This window comes from Balaenoptera physalus (genome assembly GCF_965194825.1).
Source record: "Balaenoptera physalus genome assembly, chromosome: 2".
In the NCBI taxonomy this organism is placed as follows: domain Eukaryota; kingdom Metazoa; phylum Chordata; class Mammalia; order Artiodactyla; family Balaenopteridae; genus Balaenoptera; species Balaenoptera physalus.
In genome coordinates this window covers 1361658-1375837 of record NC_138883.1, presented here as the reverse complement: position 1 = coordinate 1375837, position 14180 = coordinate 1361658, and the positions used below count along the sequence as shown (strand labels likewise).

The following is a 14180-nucleotide window of genomic DNA, read 5'->3' as shown; positions in this document are numbered from 1 at the left end:
CAGCCGCCGTGGGGGAGGGGGACCAACTCCCAGTTCCTAGTAAGTTCCGGGAACTCCAGGAGCAAACACGGAGTGCAGTGCTTTAAGTCTTCAATCAAAAGCAGATACAACAATGGAAACAAGGCAAACTGGAGATGGAGAAAAGACGGGCAAAGAGATTCCTCCTTGCCCACTTTAGAGGCTCAGGTATTTTTGTTTCTATTTTGACTTGAGAAATAGATGGATACAGTTAAGTTTAAGAATCTTTACTTTCAGTTAAGCCGGAAGTAGAAGTAAAACAGGATGTCCATTATCAAACAGCAGCGGGGAGAAGCAAGGCATCATGGAAGCGATCGGGTGCACCCACCCCAGGAGCCTCAGAGGCACGGCCACCCCTCCTGTCCAGCCCCGGAGGGTCCATCCCCTGCCCACTGCAAGGGCGCGCGGCTCCTGTCCCAGTACCCCCTCCCCGGGGCCAGCTGTGCCTCTCCCAGAAGCCCCCGGGGTGGGGATGTCTGGGGGTGCCAGTGCAGCCAGCCAGTGTGTCAGCGGCAGTCCCGCTCTGCAGGTGGCCCTGTAAGCGCACGCAGGTCTCTGCTCGCCTGACCAAGGGGCTGCTCAGATCAGCTCCAGGCCATCCACAGGCGTCAAATCTGCAGCAGACCCTCGGGCTCCGGAAGCCCACATCCTGGCCCTGCTCCTCCCTCCAGGGCCCAGACGGCTGCTACCTGATGGGGGACAAGGCAGAGCCACCCGACCTTCTGCTGGAGACCAGGAGCTCTCCGGGGCCGGACAGGGTCCCCACGGCCGGCGGACTAGGGCGGGCGCATCCCCTCGGGGGCCTCAGGTTCTGTCAAAACACCTCCCCAAGGACCCTGCTGCTCTTCCCAAAACTCTCAGCCAGGTCCGGGGCCAGAGCATCTGAGATGCCAGGAACCTCAGTCACCCTGGTCCCAAGCCCCCACTCCCGAAAGGTGCCAGCTGAGCAGCGTCATGACAAGTGACCTGCAGCCTCGCTTCCCGGGCCCGGGCTGCCCGCCACATCTGGCACCTTGACCCAGGCCCAGATCCGTGGCCTCTGGACACCCTGTTCCCCCGCTTTTTGGGAGACTGAACCATCCACCAGTGGTGAGAGCCATGGACATGGGGAGCTGGGGGCTCACCTTCCCCTGGAGGGTGGGGGGCAAACTAGCACGCAGGCCAGACCAGGAAACTATTTACTAAGCTCAGGGGAGGGGCGGGGCGTGCTTACACCTCGGGCACCCCAATCCCGGACAGGACACGGAGAACAGGGTGTGGAAGCTGGGGAGCCCCGAGAGGAGGGGCGTCCACAGCCAAGCAGCCCCCGGTGGCTTGTCGCAGAGCTCCAGGGTCCCAGCTCCCCTCCCAGCTCCACCACCTGCTGCCGAGGGGGCAGGACCATGCCCTCGGGGCCTCCTGAGTTGGGAAGGCAGCCCCCTCCTCTGGGGTGCAAGGGGCCCTTGGGGCACCCGGGGACGGGGTTGCAGACAGCTGCCCGCTCTGGTCTCCACCCACACCTGCACGCTCCCACACACCTGCGCATGGGCACGCTCACCTGCACACTCACACCCACATTCACACGCTCACACCTCGCCATGCATGCCCATGTGCACACTCACACACATGCACACACTCTGACCACATGTGCACCCACATCACACACACACGCACACCCTCACGTGCCTCACATGCACACAGACACCCACAGTGGCACCTGGCCCCCGCTCCCCTGCGAAATGGCACCTCCACATCTGGAGTCCCTGTCTCCGCCCCCCAAGCACAGGCCCAGCCTGCACGGGGGCCCCTGGGGCCTCCCCGGGCAAGTCCCCAGGACGCCCGCGAAGCCACCACCTGACCCCAGGTCCAGCCCCCCGTGCCTGTGCTTCTAGCACTGAGACTAGTCTGGCCCCAGGGGCTCTGGAGCCGCAGCAGAGGAGACTCAGCCCTGGGTGGGGACCACCCGGGGTCAGAGGGCAGCTCTGTCCCACACTCGGCTCTTTCTCGCAGGTGGTGGGATTCTTGTCCACACGCGGCTCAGGAGCAAGTGACAAGTGTGACCATCGCGGGCCGGTGGGGTCACGCTGGGGACTCGGGCTGCTGCCACGGAACCTTGCAGGAAATGACGCAGATGGCATCCAGCCGAGGCCCGGGGAGCAGGGGGACCACGGCCAGCCCGCTGGCCGGAGGGCGTCCCTCCAGGCTGACACGGGGACCGGCCCGTTGCCCCCGCGTGGCACCTGGGGGAGGCCCTCCCACCCCCGTCGGCTGCCACGCCGCTCAGGCTGGGAACGGGGCGCCTGGTGAGGGGGTCGCTCAGTACACGCAGTGCCGAGGGGAGGCATGCAAGTCGCGGGGGGCCGGGCAGAGCCCCGGCCGTGGCCCCAGGGCAGGCCATGTGCCCTGGACGGGGCGTCCGGGGCCGGGCCTAGATGACGGCGCTCTTCTCGCCCTGGAAGGCGGCATGGGGGGCCGGCCTGGCCAGCAGCAGCTCCTTCTCGTGGACCAGTTTGTCCAGCAGGTCCTCCTGGCGGTAGTTGTGGTAGACCTTCAGGAAGGCCAGGATGGTGATGGCCAGCCAGGCCAGCCACGAGGCCCAGAGGCCGAACTGCGGGGGCAGAGGGCGGGGTGAGGGGGCCAGCCAGACCCAGTGGCCACCACCCGCCCCCCGGGAAAAGGACGGACCCGCTGGGGAAGGAACGAGGTGCTGCGGGGACAGGACAGGACGGGGACGTCGCCCCCGGCATCTGGCGGCCCTCCCGGCCCCCAAGCTGTGCAAACGCTTTGGGAACTCTGCCCACCCTCGCGCCCAGACAGGGCCCGGGAGGAGCTGGGGCCGCTCGGCTCCAAGGGAGCTCGTTTCATCCGTAATGTAGCCTCTTCCAATCGCCGGAACAAATTGACCTTTATCTGCTGTTTCCAAACAGTTGAAGGGGAAACAGTTTAATCAGAACCAGCCTCGAGCTGCAATTAAACTGACTCAATTGAGGGTGTTTGTCATCAGACTTAGCCTGTACCTTCCTTGATGTGATCGGCATAAATTCCATGAACTCAGGCTGGAGCATTTCCCACTAAACTTGCGTGAAGGTGTCTCCGGCAGGCTCCGCTCGTCTCAGCGGGGCCCACACGACGTCCAGCACCCCCTACGGGGCTCCTCGCCATAGAGAGTCCTCAGACCAGCCACTGGCCAAGCGGGTCCAGAGGTGGACCTGAAGGCTGGTGAGCCCTGCCCTGTGTTGAAAGGATCCACCCCCTGCCCGGGGGGCCCCGCCATCCCTGCCATCAGGGTCATCGTCAGGGTCAGATGCAGATTTTGAGGGACAGGCCCTCTCTGACCACATGTCCCGACATGCCTGTGTTCCAGCAGACAGGGTCCCCGGAGCTGCCCCGTGGTCTCCTGGAGGGCAGGGGACGAAGCTGATACAAGGGCAGGGCTGGAGGAGAAGGGTCTCCCCAACAGTGGCTGGGGGGCTCCTCCAAATGCAGGGGCGGATCCCCTCCTGCGACACCCTTCCTCAGACACTGCCTCGGCATCCCTCTCTGGGGACTCACTGTGAGCCCTCAGGCGTCTATCTGAGGGCCCCCTTGGTGCCAGGACCAGAATCCAGACTCCCGGCCCCGGCACTGTAGACCCAGGATGACGCCCGGCTTCCTTCCCAGCACCACCGGGCACAGAGCCACGCCCTCACTCCCCAGGCCTCCCCGCCTCTGCAGTTAGCTCACGCTGTTCCCTCCTCCTCGGACGCCCCACAGCCCACCCCTCCGCACCCCCTGCAGGCATCCTCTCAGTCTCCAAGATCCAGCCGTCCGCTGGGAAGCCTTCCCGGCTGCTCCCCCAGCACAGGGCTCACTCAGCTCCATCTCCTCTGCCTGGCACCGTCCTTAGCTACGAGTGTGCTTCCTGCCCCGGGGTGGGGTGAGGGGATGGGTTCGCTGTGCACTCAGTGAATGTTTAGCAGTGAACGGCCCCCTGCCCAGCAATGCACGCCTGCCGTCCGCCTGGGCAGCGCCACCCACCTGGGCGATCGCCCCCTGCCCAGCAATGCACGCCTGCCGTCCGCCTGGGCAGCGCCACCCACCTGGGCGACTGCGAGCTGATCGTAGAAGGCAGAGTTGTCCACGTTCAGTTCCAAGTCGACGTCCTGGAGCTCCTCGCAGCTACAACGGCAAGACGCAGGGTGGATGGGGACCGCTGGGGGACCAAGCATGGGGGGCAGCAGGGCATCACCCCCAAACGGCGAGCGGCTGTCCCTAAGGTGGGGCAGACAGGCGGGGTGGGGCCCCACGGGTGGGGCAGGAAACCTGCAGACCCGGTCCCCATGTGGCACTGGACAGTGGGGGCCACCAGCGCTGCCCGTCACTCTCCTGGAGACCCCAGCCTCGGCCCCCGCAGAGCCAGGGGCCTCAGAAGCAGGGCTGCAGGGCTGCTGGGCTGCTGCTTCTAGCCCCTTGGTCCCCGGACTGAGCTACACAGTAGCCCGGCTGAAGGGCCACGGGCATCCACGGGGGCAGCCCCAGCCACCTGACCCGCTCACCCTTCACCTCCTGGGGCTGGCAGCACAGGCCAATGTAACCAGCGGGAACTAGCAGGGCAAACTACAAAGTGCTAGTGACCCGCACAAGCTGCTCGTCTGTAGACAGGCTGGGCCAGGCCAGCCTCAGAAGCCTGGGGTGAATGAGTAGACAGGCTGGGCCAGGCCAACCTCAGAAGCCTGGGGTGAATGCGGCCTGGGCTCAGGGGCCCGTAGCATCCGAGGTGTCAGCACACGTTAACGGGAGCGAGGTGCCTGGCAGAGGGAGGCCCAGAGGCCCCGGCGCGCCCTGCAAGGGGCTGGACCCTGCAAGGGGCTGGAGGATGGGGCTGGAGGGCTGGAAATGGAGTTTGTGAGGGTAAAGAAACTCTCTCTAGAGAAGCCCAAGGCCACACCCAGGGGCCTGCCCATGCTCCGAGGGCTCTGGGTGGGCTGGGGGGGGGTGGGGCAGTGAGGAAGCAGGTGGCCGGCGGCCCATCAGGCAGGGCGCAGCTCAGCATGGGCAAGACCCCAGCCCACAGATAGGCTGCCCTGGTGTGGACCCCAAAATAGCCACCCACCCAGGGTGCTTGAACTTCCCTCTGTTGTGTGCCCCAAGCTGCTGCAGAGGCACCCCAGGGACCCCCGAGGTGAAGGTGCAGGATAAGCTGGTAGATGCCCCCTGCCCCCACCCACTTCGGATCTTCTGTCCATTCTATACTTTAAGGTTCCAGATCTGATTTTTCTTAAAGAAAGAATCTGGAGTCTCTGGAAGAGGTAACCCAAGGGTCCCTGCCTTTCCAGGGGAATGGCCTGGGGCACTGCACGATGCCCCTTAGGGCTGGGCAGCGGGCAGCCCTTTGCCGGGGGTCAGGCAGTCACCATGCTCCACCTTGGGCCGCCCCCAAGCCAGAGATGGCCCCTGCCTCAGGGCCCAGAGCCTCCGTCCCAGCCCCGAAGGCCTCCGTCCCCGACGCCCTCTGACCAGAAACTTCCACTCCCGTCCCTCACCGTCCCCACCCCCTCCACCCTCATATTCCACACCCTCCTTATTACCACACCTGGGCCCAGGCCTCTGCCCCCAACGGCAGCACAAGGTCGGCTCTCTGGGGCCTTCCGGGACCTGGAGCCCACCCTGTGGGGCTCCGTCACCCAACCACGTGCCAGCAATGACGGGGAAGCCGGAACCTCCGACCTCCTGGGCCTCCATCCCCCCCATACCCCGATCCACCCCCAAGGTTTGTGGGGCCCCTGCTTTTGCGTGAAGCCGCTGTGGGCTCCCTGAACTGGGAAGGGGGTACGGGCCCCAGGGCAGGGGCGGCCAGGTGTGCACAGGTGGGGGAACGGGTGGGATGAGCAAAGCTGCGGGCTCAGGGCGGGGTTCGTGCAGGAAGACGTCATCCCAGGAGCGGCGGGCGGGGCCCAGGGCGCACCTGTGGGGCACGGTGCCCTTCTCCGTGACAGCGTCACACCACATGGTGAAGCCCACGCTCACGATGGTGCTGGCGATGAAGACCAGGAAAACCACGAAGGCGCTGACCAGCAGGTTCAGGAAGGCGTAGAGGAAGGAGCTGCAGCGAGGGCGGGAGGGGGGTCACTGCGCCACCCCCGGTCTCCACAGCACCGCTGCAGGGCCAGGCGGCAGCGGGAAGGCAGCCCCCCACCCTCGGGGTCCCAGCTGGGGTCTGGGCCCCAGATGACGGGGTAGGGCCAAGTGGGGTCACCAGAGGTCGCTTCCCCTCCGGCAGCGTTCCTCACCCCACAGGCCCACGCGCCGGCCAGAGCTGCCCAGCCCGTCCCCCCAAAGCCCGGGAGTGGGGACCGTCTTATAGCGGAGTCACGGCCACCATTCAAACCCAAGGCCGCCTGGTTCCGAAGCGTCAGAACCAGCACCCATGCTGAAAAGGCCAGACAGCCTTTCAAGGTGGATCAGCCGTGCGGGCACCCACCAAGGCCATTTTCCCACAGAGTCATCAGTGCGGCTGGCCTGCACCTGCATAGGGGTCTGTGACCCTGCTCTGATTTCTCCACTGAAACCTGAAAGGCCATGGGGTGACCAGAGTGGGCACCTGGGGGACCCAGGAGGCAGGCCGAGAGGGCAGAGCTCGCTCAGGGCCAGGCTGCACTGCCCCACGGGGCCAGGGCCTCTCCAGGGTCCATGGGAGCACGGCCCCCACTGGGGTGCTTTCAGAGGGCGGTGATGTTTGCCCTCCAATGGCACGGCGGGTGGGGGGAGGGACGTGTGGGAACCCCCACCCACCAGACTCTCCTGCCGGCCCGCAGGCATCCACCGTCCCACCATCTCCAAACCACCCCCTGGAGATTCAGAGTCCTGCAGGAGAGCAGGCAGCCGAGCTGATGCCGCAGGGGGCAGGGGGCACAGGGCTGTCCCGTGGCAGGGGTGGCGTGGGCAGAGGGAACGCCCTCACGTGGGGCCGCAGCCTAGACCTACATCTAACCTGCTGCAGGTTTGATGTGAACATCAGTGCTTGCAGTACATTGAATCTGGGGGAAATGATTGATCAAATCTGGCTTCACGGGGAACATTCACTAAACAAGGTGTCAGCTGGGGTTTCAGCCAAGAAAACATCAAAGTTATTGTCACCAGACACGGTGACTATCAGCCGAGGCCAAGCAGCGATGGATGCACGGCTCCTGCGTCTGTTGTTTCTTTCTTTTGTTTATCCACCCGCCAGACACTTTCTGGGCCTCCACCCCCGCTGTGCTGGGCCCCAAGGACAACACAGCATGGACGCCGCAGCCCCGGCCCAGGAGCTGCCTCAGAAAAACGGGCAGACGGTAAACCGAGGTCACCAGTGCCCAACTCACAGCACGAATGACCAGGCTGCTTTGTCACAGCCGGGACCATCCACATCTCCAGGGAAAGATCCCGCAGCGCTGCTGTCGGCAGGCCCCATCCAGGGCCGCCCTGCTGAGTACCAAGGCTGGGAGGGCTTGAGCCACCCCGACAAGAGCGTCAGAGGAGGGGCGAGGACGCTCCTGAGACCCCAACAATCACAGCTGCAAGGGCAGGGACAGCGGGCCTGGCCCCATGTCTGCACTCACGCTCCCGCATACACGTGGGGCCTCCACACCCAGGATCCAGGCCAAGGGGACGAAGGTGAGAGCCGTGCACAGGAAGCTCCACGCCCGCCACAGCCCCCCATCCCCAGTTCTCCAAAGACTGGTCCCGGCAGCGCAAGCTCGCCTGCACGCACCGGGCATCCACGGTCCTTGCCCAGCTCAGGGTCAAGGCTGTGTGTTCACTGTGCTTGAGTCTCAAGCTGCCCGCCCTGCTGTGTCTCGCCCTCTGAGGGCGGCACCGAAATCCCTGCCCGGACGGGACCATCGCGGGCTGCTGCTCTTCAGGTCACGCCCCCTCCACCCTCCACCGCGGGGGCCCACCGGAGGGGGCCACCCTCTCCCTGGCTCCTGGCTGCATCCAGCCAGTGGGGTCCCAGGGGGGACGTGACAGTGGGGGTGGGGGGTGTTCATCCCCAGGTCCCTCCTGGGGGCAGCCCCAGGCTGGCGGTGTCCCTCCACCAAAGGTTGCCCCTCTGGGCGGCCTCATCCACGTAACCCTGCCCAGCCCCTCGGTCGGGGGTGGTGACAGGGTCCACACCTGGCCCACACCTTAGTCCTCAGGTTCTCCTCACTTGGGTGGTCATCAATCTCCACCTGGGACCCTGATGGATGCAATTCTGAACTGCAAAATCCATCTGGCCCTGAGAGCTCAAATTAGGGGTCAGGGGCCTATAGTTATGAAGAGAGGTACGTTACAGCCCATCCCCCTCCGAAGCTGTCACCAAGCAGAGGTGATGTCAAGCCCGGTCTGCCCTTTGCCAGCTGTGTGACCTTCACTCTGCAAGGCACTCTGGGGGCCTCGATTTCTGCTCTGTAACATCGGGTTATGGTGGGAACCAAGGGAGCTTATGTGGGTGAAGGGCATGTAGCTGCGGGGCCACTCATGAGCTCGCATTCCCCCAGGACAGACCTCAGCCCATCATCCAGGCCGGGTCGGGCTCACTGCCCTCTGACCCCCAAGCCAGGGGCACACCTGGAGCCCTCGGGCTGGGGCCTGTGTTGCCACAGGAGATGGGGTGCAGGAAGCAGGGATGGAGAAGCTGCTGAGTCACCCTTGGGAACCAGAGTTGGAGACGGGCTCACGGCCAGCTGTGCCCCCCATGGGGCAGCATGGGGCTGGGTGGGGCTCGGGGGTTGGGGAAGGCCCAGCCCACTGGAGCCCCCCTTCCCAGGAGCTGGTTTTCCGAGGAAAGCAGAGGTTACCCAGGGCCTATGCCCCTGGCATCTCCATCTTGGATGGACACTTGGCTCCAGCCAAGGAGAACACGGTGGTCCCAGGGAGGCCAGGGACGAGCTTCCACAGGCAGAGCAAAGGAGAAGGCCGCTCTTGGCACAGAAGTCCAGCTCACTGGGACGGCGGTTCGCTAGGTGCCCTCCACCTGCTGACAGGCCTCTGCCGTCCCCCCAGGAACCCTGTCCCCAGCGGGGCTCCTGGGAGGAGGGATGGCCAGGGTGCGGAGGGCAGGCCAGCGGGCCGACCAGCCGGCGGCAAATCCTGTTCCTTCTCATTGGGGAGGGGCCACAACCCCCCCATTCTGTACTGAATTCTAGAGGCCCAGGAGGGCTCCTCACCCCCTGTGTGGACGGAAGTGCCCTCATGGAACCCCTGGCACAGCGGGCCTGAGACACAGCCGACCCGTCGGAAAGCTGCCCCTTCCCACCTCTGAGGGCGATTTACAGCACAGTCTCTGAGAGCCAGAAACCACCGACACTCCAGCCGCATCCCTATTACATGGGCACAGATTTGGGGTCTCCATCCCACGAGACCCCACGGGAAGGGCCCGTGCTGGGGTCCTGCCAGCCAGCAGCCTCCTCTTACCCTTCCCATCGGTTTCTGGTCATTTCCTTGGCATCTGCTCTGGCTTTACAGACTTTTGAAGAATCGGGTGCGTGAGAGCCTCACTTGGCCCCGGCCCCCCCAGAGTTCACAACACGACTCCCACCCCCTCCTCCCAAGGACGGGCCGGGGCAGCGGTCAGGAACGGGAGCCCAGCACTCACAGGGTTAACTTCATCTTTCTCCCGCTACCTCTCAGGGTGCCCTGCCTGGATGTGCTGTCTCCATGGTGACAGCTATCCTGGGAAGCCCTGGGAGCGATTTGCAGGCTGAGGGACACGTGTGGGCAGGCAGATGGGTTGTTTTAACCCAGCGCTCCCCAGCCGTCAATCACAAACCACTGCCACCTGGACCGGCAAAGCTGCCCGGCCCCCAGGCCCAAGACTCACCCTCAGCTCAGCCAGGGGCCTGAAACAGCAGTGCCCCAGGAGCCACAGGTGCCGCTGACCACTCACTCCTTCCCCCAGCCAGCAAGCAGGATGACCCCCCTGTACGAAAAGCTGCCCCGACCCCTTACCCGTCACACCCCTGGGCACAAGCCATCAGGGGTCCCCAATCTGCACAGAGACACACACTGCACGGGGAGGGAGCTGGCACCACGGACACCGCGTCTGACCACAAGCTTGAGACGCAGCCGTGAGCCCCTCACACAGATCAAAGTGTAGGGTTCCACCCTGGGTCTCGGTCTGAAGTTGGACTCTTAGGAGAATTAGGGTGCACACTAAACCCTAAGCAGGCAGGGCCTCTAAAAACCCAAGTCTAAGGAGGGCAGTGGTGTCCTTCATGGGCCGGATGTCCAGTGGCCATCAACAGCCCTGAGAGCCACGGTCCATCACACTGCTCTCTCCACCTGCCCTTCCCGGCCTCCTGGCTGTCCCGAGTCCCTTTACCCACCCAGCACCTGCTCGTCTGGTCTATGCAGCTTGACCAACAACCGTGCTGGAATTGGCTGCCCTCAGCTGACCGTCCTGCCCGTGGCTGGATGAGGCAGACCCAGCCTTCCCACAGGTCCAGATCTGGCTGACACAGCGAGCCCAGAGCGCTGACCCCTTGGTCAGATTGTGAATCTGCAAAGGCATCAGGGCCCGTGAGTGGCTGTGAAGCAGCAAACCTCAGGGGGCAGGAATCTTTCTGTCATTCACTCAACAATCACTAATTTGGTGACTCCTGGGCACCATGCCCCGTGCTCAGCCCTGAGCACACAGAGGTGAACAAGGTACGTGTGTGCCTTGGGTTCAGCCAGCCCAGGGTCCCCTCAGGTGCATAGCCATGGCCTGGACATCCACAAGAGCTTTGACCGGCTCCTACAACCCGAACCAAGAAGAAAGGATGACACTTGTGACAGATGTCATCACAGCTGACCAACTGCCAACTGGCTTGTGTGGTGGACAGGGTGCGAGCGGGCAGTGGCACATCACGTGGCCTTGGGCCGGAATTCCTGATGGCTGAGAAGGACATTCTGCAACAGATGTCCCTGGAGAAGAGAAGCCTGGCCCAGCCTTGGCTGCCATGGTCGAGGCCATTGGTGGTAGGACATATGAGCCCCTAGGACTGACGCAAAGGGACAGAGGACCCTAAATGTTCCTCCAACCAGGCCACCTCCATGGGAGCACAGGCCCCCTCTGTCCTCAGGGGACGGGCACAGTGAAAGAGCACAGGGAGGCGTGTACACTCCCAAGCCTCAGTTTTCTGTCTTTAAAATGGGGATGGGGATGGTTTCACAGAGCTGATGGACACCTTCTATGAGATGACAAAGGACAGAAGCTGTCCCTAGGTTCCTAGGTTTGCTGCCCAACTTGTGCGAAACAGGCAGTCCTGCGTGACCAGGTTTCCTTACTTGCAGGCCCTGGGCTCCCATTGCTCTGCTCCCAGCCTCTGGTGGTGCCTCTGAAACCTCCCGCCACTCAGAGCCACGGGGGGCTGGGCCCCACCTAGAGAGCTGCTTACGTGTCCTCGCCAGGTAGACCCTGAATGCCTTGAGGTCACCTGTCTTGTAGGGACAAGCTGGAACCATGAGCGTGAGCTGATGACCAAGCCGTGGCCCCCACCTGGCCTGTGCCCACTGCCCTCAGCTTCCCAGACTGAAGGGACCTCGACCTACCCCGCCTGCTGACCGCCCTGTCAGCAGACCCTGACCTCAGACCCTGTCTCGTAATCAGAGATGCTTCTCCAGCCCCAACCTGCACTGGAGACTCTGACTGGGTGCCACGTGGGCTTGGCACCGCAGGTGCAGATGGTGTCTCAAAGCCTCCTCGGGGCACCAGCCATCGTGCGGGTGGAGGGAAGGAGGAGCAGAGCAGGCATCCCCCTGGGACTGGCCTGGGCTCACCCTGGGAAGAGCCCCCACCCCGCACACAGCACCTGGAGGACGCCCTGGGCTGACACATGGCTTCTACAGACCCCAAATGCAGAACTTTAGTGCACTGGGTTGAATTGCGTCCCCTGACAACGTATGCCCACATCTGCGCCCCCAGTACCTGTGAATGTGACCTTATTTGGAAATAGGGTCTTTGTGGGTGTCATTAAGCTAAAGATCTCAGAATGAGGTCATCCTGGATTTAGGGTGGGCCCTAAATCCAATGACGAGTATCCTTATAAGAAGAAGGAAAGAGAGAGAGAAGAGGCCATGTGGAGAAGGAGACAGAGATTGGAGTGATAAAGGCCTAAGCCAAGGGACATCAGGGGTTGCAGCGGCCGCCAGGAGCTAGGAAGAGGCCTGGAAATATTAACCCCCCAGAAGAAACCAACCTTGACAACACCTTAATTTTGGGCTTCTGGCCTCCAGAAGTGTAAGAGCATAAATTGTCTTAAGCCCCAGTTTGTGGTGCTTTGTTACAGCAGCCCCTGAAAACTCATACGCATGGGTTACTGGGATTTCACCCCTCTCCCCCCAGCCTCAGCTGTCCCTTTCCTCTTCAACCTGCAGCCCCCTCTTCCTCTCTCCAGCCCCTCTCTCCATGCCAAAGCCAAGCTGAGAGCTCTCAGGAGTCCCTGCCCACTCACAACCTCAAGGCCCCACCTCCCCGAGAGAAGTGAAAAGCCACTAAAAACTGCCAACAGATGATGGATGGGGGTGAGGGTGGGGGCAGAGTTTGGGAGAAGGCATGGACTTCCCACGTAGATGTGAGGGCAGGCAACAGGCAGGAGTGGCCTCCCGGGACCTCTGCAGGAGACCTGGCCGCTCCAGGGCGCAGGGATCCACAGCCTGGGCGTGGGTGGGGCGGGCCACACAGGGTCCCACAGGGGTAGAGGCCCAGGGAGTGTTACCGGCTGAGAACCCCAGCCCAGGGACCCACATCCCGCTCTCTCACAAAATAGAGCCAGGACAGGAGAAGGTGAAAAGGAGAATGGAGGCCAGGGGAAGGGAGGCTAGCGGGACCTCACAGACCTGCCGCTCCCTCTCCCGCATCCCCCAGCCAAGGTGTGTGCGGTAGCGGTGGGCCTCGAGGGCCTTCCCTCCGGCTTTCCTTCCCAGGAGGATGGGAACGAGGGGAGGATCCCCTGTTAGCCTGGTCTGCCCCCTGCCTGCCTGCCTGGTCCCTCCCCGTTCCGGGTGCAGGCCCAAACCCGGCTGGGAGCTGTCCGCGGTGCTGACGGGTGTGGGCCCCGCTGGGCCAGAGAGGGAGGCCCAAATCGGCTCCGAGATGACGATGCAACATTTGCACCCCGGGCTGTGCATGGTGATGCGCACTTGGAGAGGGAAGCACTGGCCTGGTACGGAGAACGCCACGGTCCCTCGGTTCTGCGTGCAGACAAAGGGCAGTTTCCCTGGAAGTGGTGAGGGCCGCTGGTTGATATTTTCGGGCCTCTGAGACTGCGGGGAGATGCAGGGACTCACGCTCCTGCTTGTCAGGGGAGAGCCTGGGGCGCTGCGGGCACGGGAGGGGGGCCGTGCCAGGGGTAAGGGCTGCGTCTCTTGGTGCAGGGCAGCTGTGAGGCCCCCACTTACCCCTCGTGTCCCTTGCAGAGGAAGAAGAGCGTGCGCCAGGCGTGCGCCGCGGCGAGCAACAGCGAGAGGAGGCTGGCCAGCAGGGCGAAGCGGCAGGCGGCCGGCGGGCCCCACTCCTGCACGGTGAAGCGCTCGCGCTCCTGCACCGTCAGGTTGGCGCTCAGCCACATGCCCTCGGTGAAGAGCAGGCAGCGGCCGCGGAAGTCGTGGCCATTCTCGGACAGCGGCACCACCACCACGAAGCTGAACAGGAAGGCCAGGAAGTAGCAGGCGCACTGCGCGAAGAGGAAATTGTTGAGCGCCATGGCGGGGCCAGGCGGGCCGAAGGAGCCGCCGGAGGAGGCCGCGGGGCTGGCTGGCGGCGCGGGACGAGGGGCGCAGGCCGGCAGGCGAGGCCGCGGGAGTCTCCCGGCGCCGCGCGCACCCAGGCCGGATCCGCGCGGGAGGCTGCGCAGTGGCGGCGCCGGCGGGGTCCTGCGCGCCCCGCCCGGGACGCGTGCGCAGCGGCCGAGCGCGGGCCGCGCCTGCGGTCAGCACCACGGACAGCTCGCGGCGGGCTCGCGGCGCGGAAAGGGGGCGAAGGGGACAATGGGTGGGTGTGGGCCACGCTGGAGAATGGGTGTACCGATGCAGAAGCGGAATGGAAACCAGGAGAGGGAATGGGAAGATTGCTATGTCGGCTTACCGAGACCCGACTCTGGTACCAGGAGCTACCTGTGTGGGCCTCACATAGGATGGTTCCCAGGTCCCCAGTTGCCCCATTGGCGTTAAGGAAAAGAGGCTAGGAGGGAGGGATTCACAGG

At 63.9% G+C, this 14180-nt stretch overlaps 1 protein-coding gene across 1 annotated transcript; it reads right to left on the bottom strand.

Annotated features, from left to right (window-relative positions):
* Nucleotides 1-229: 229 nt before the first annotated feature.
* On the bottom strand, nucleotides 230-13809 carry TMEM179 (transmembrane protein 179). Its single transcript, XM_082449166.1, has 4 exons — nucleotides 13378-13809; nucleotides 5942-6079; nucleotides 4077-4155; nucleotides 230-2605 (listed from the first exon to the last, which is right to left on the bottom strand). The coding sequence occupies exons 1-4, from the start codon at nucleotides 13680-13682 to the stop codon at nucleotides 2426-2428; spliced, it is 702 nt and encodes a 233-aa protein (XP_082305292.1). The 5' UTR covers nucleotides 13683-13809; the 3' UTR covers nucleotides 230-2425.
* Nucleotides 13810-14180: the final 371 nt, after the last annotated feature.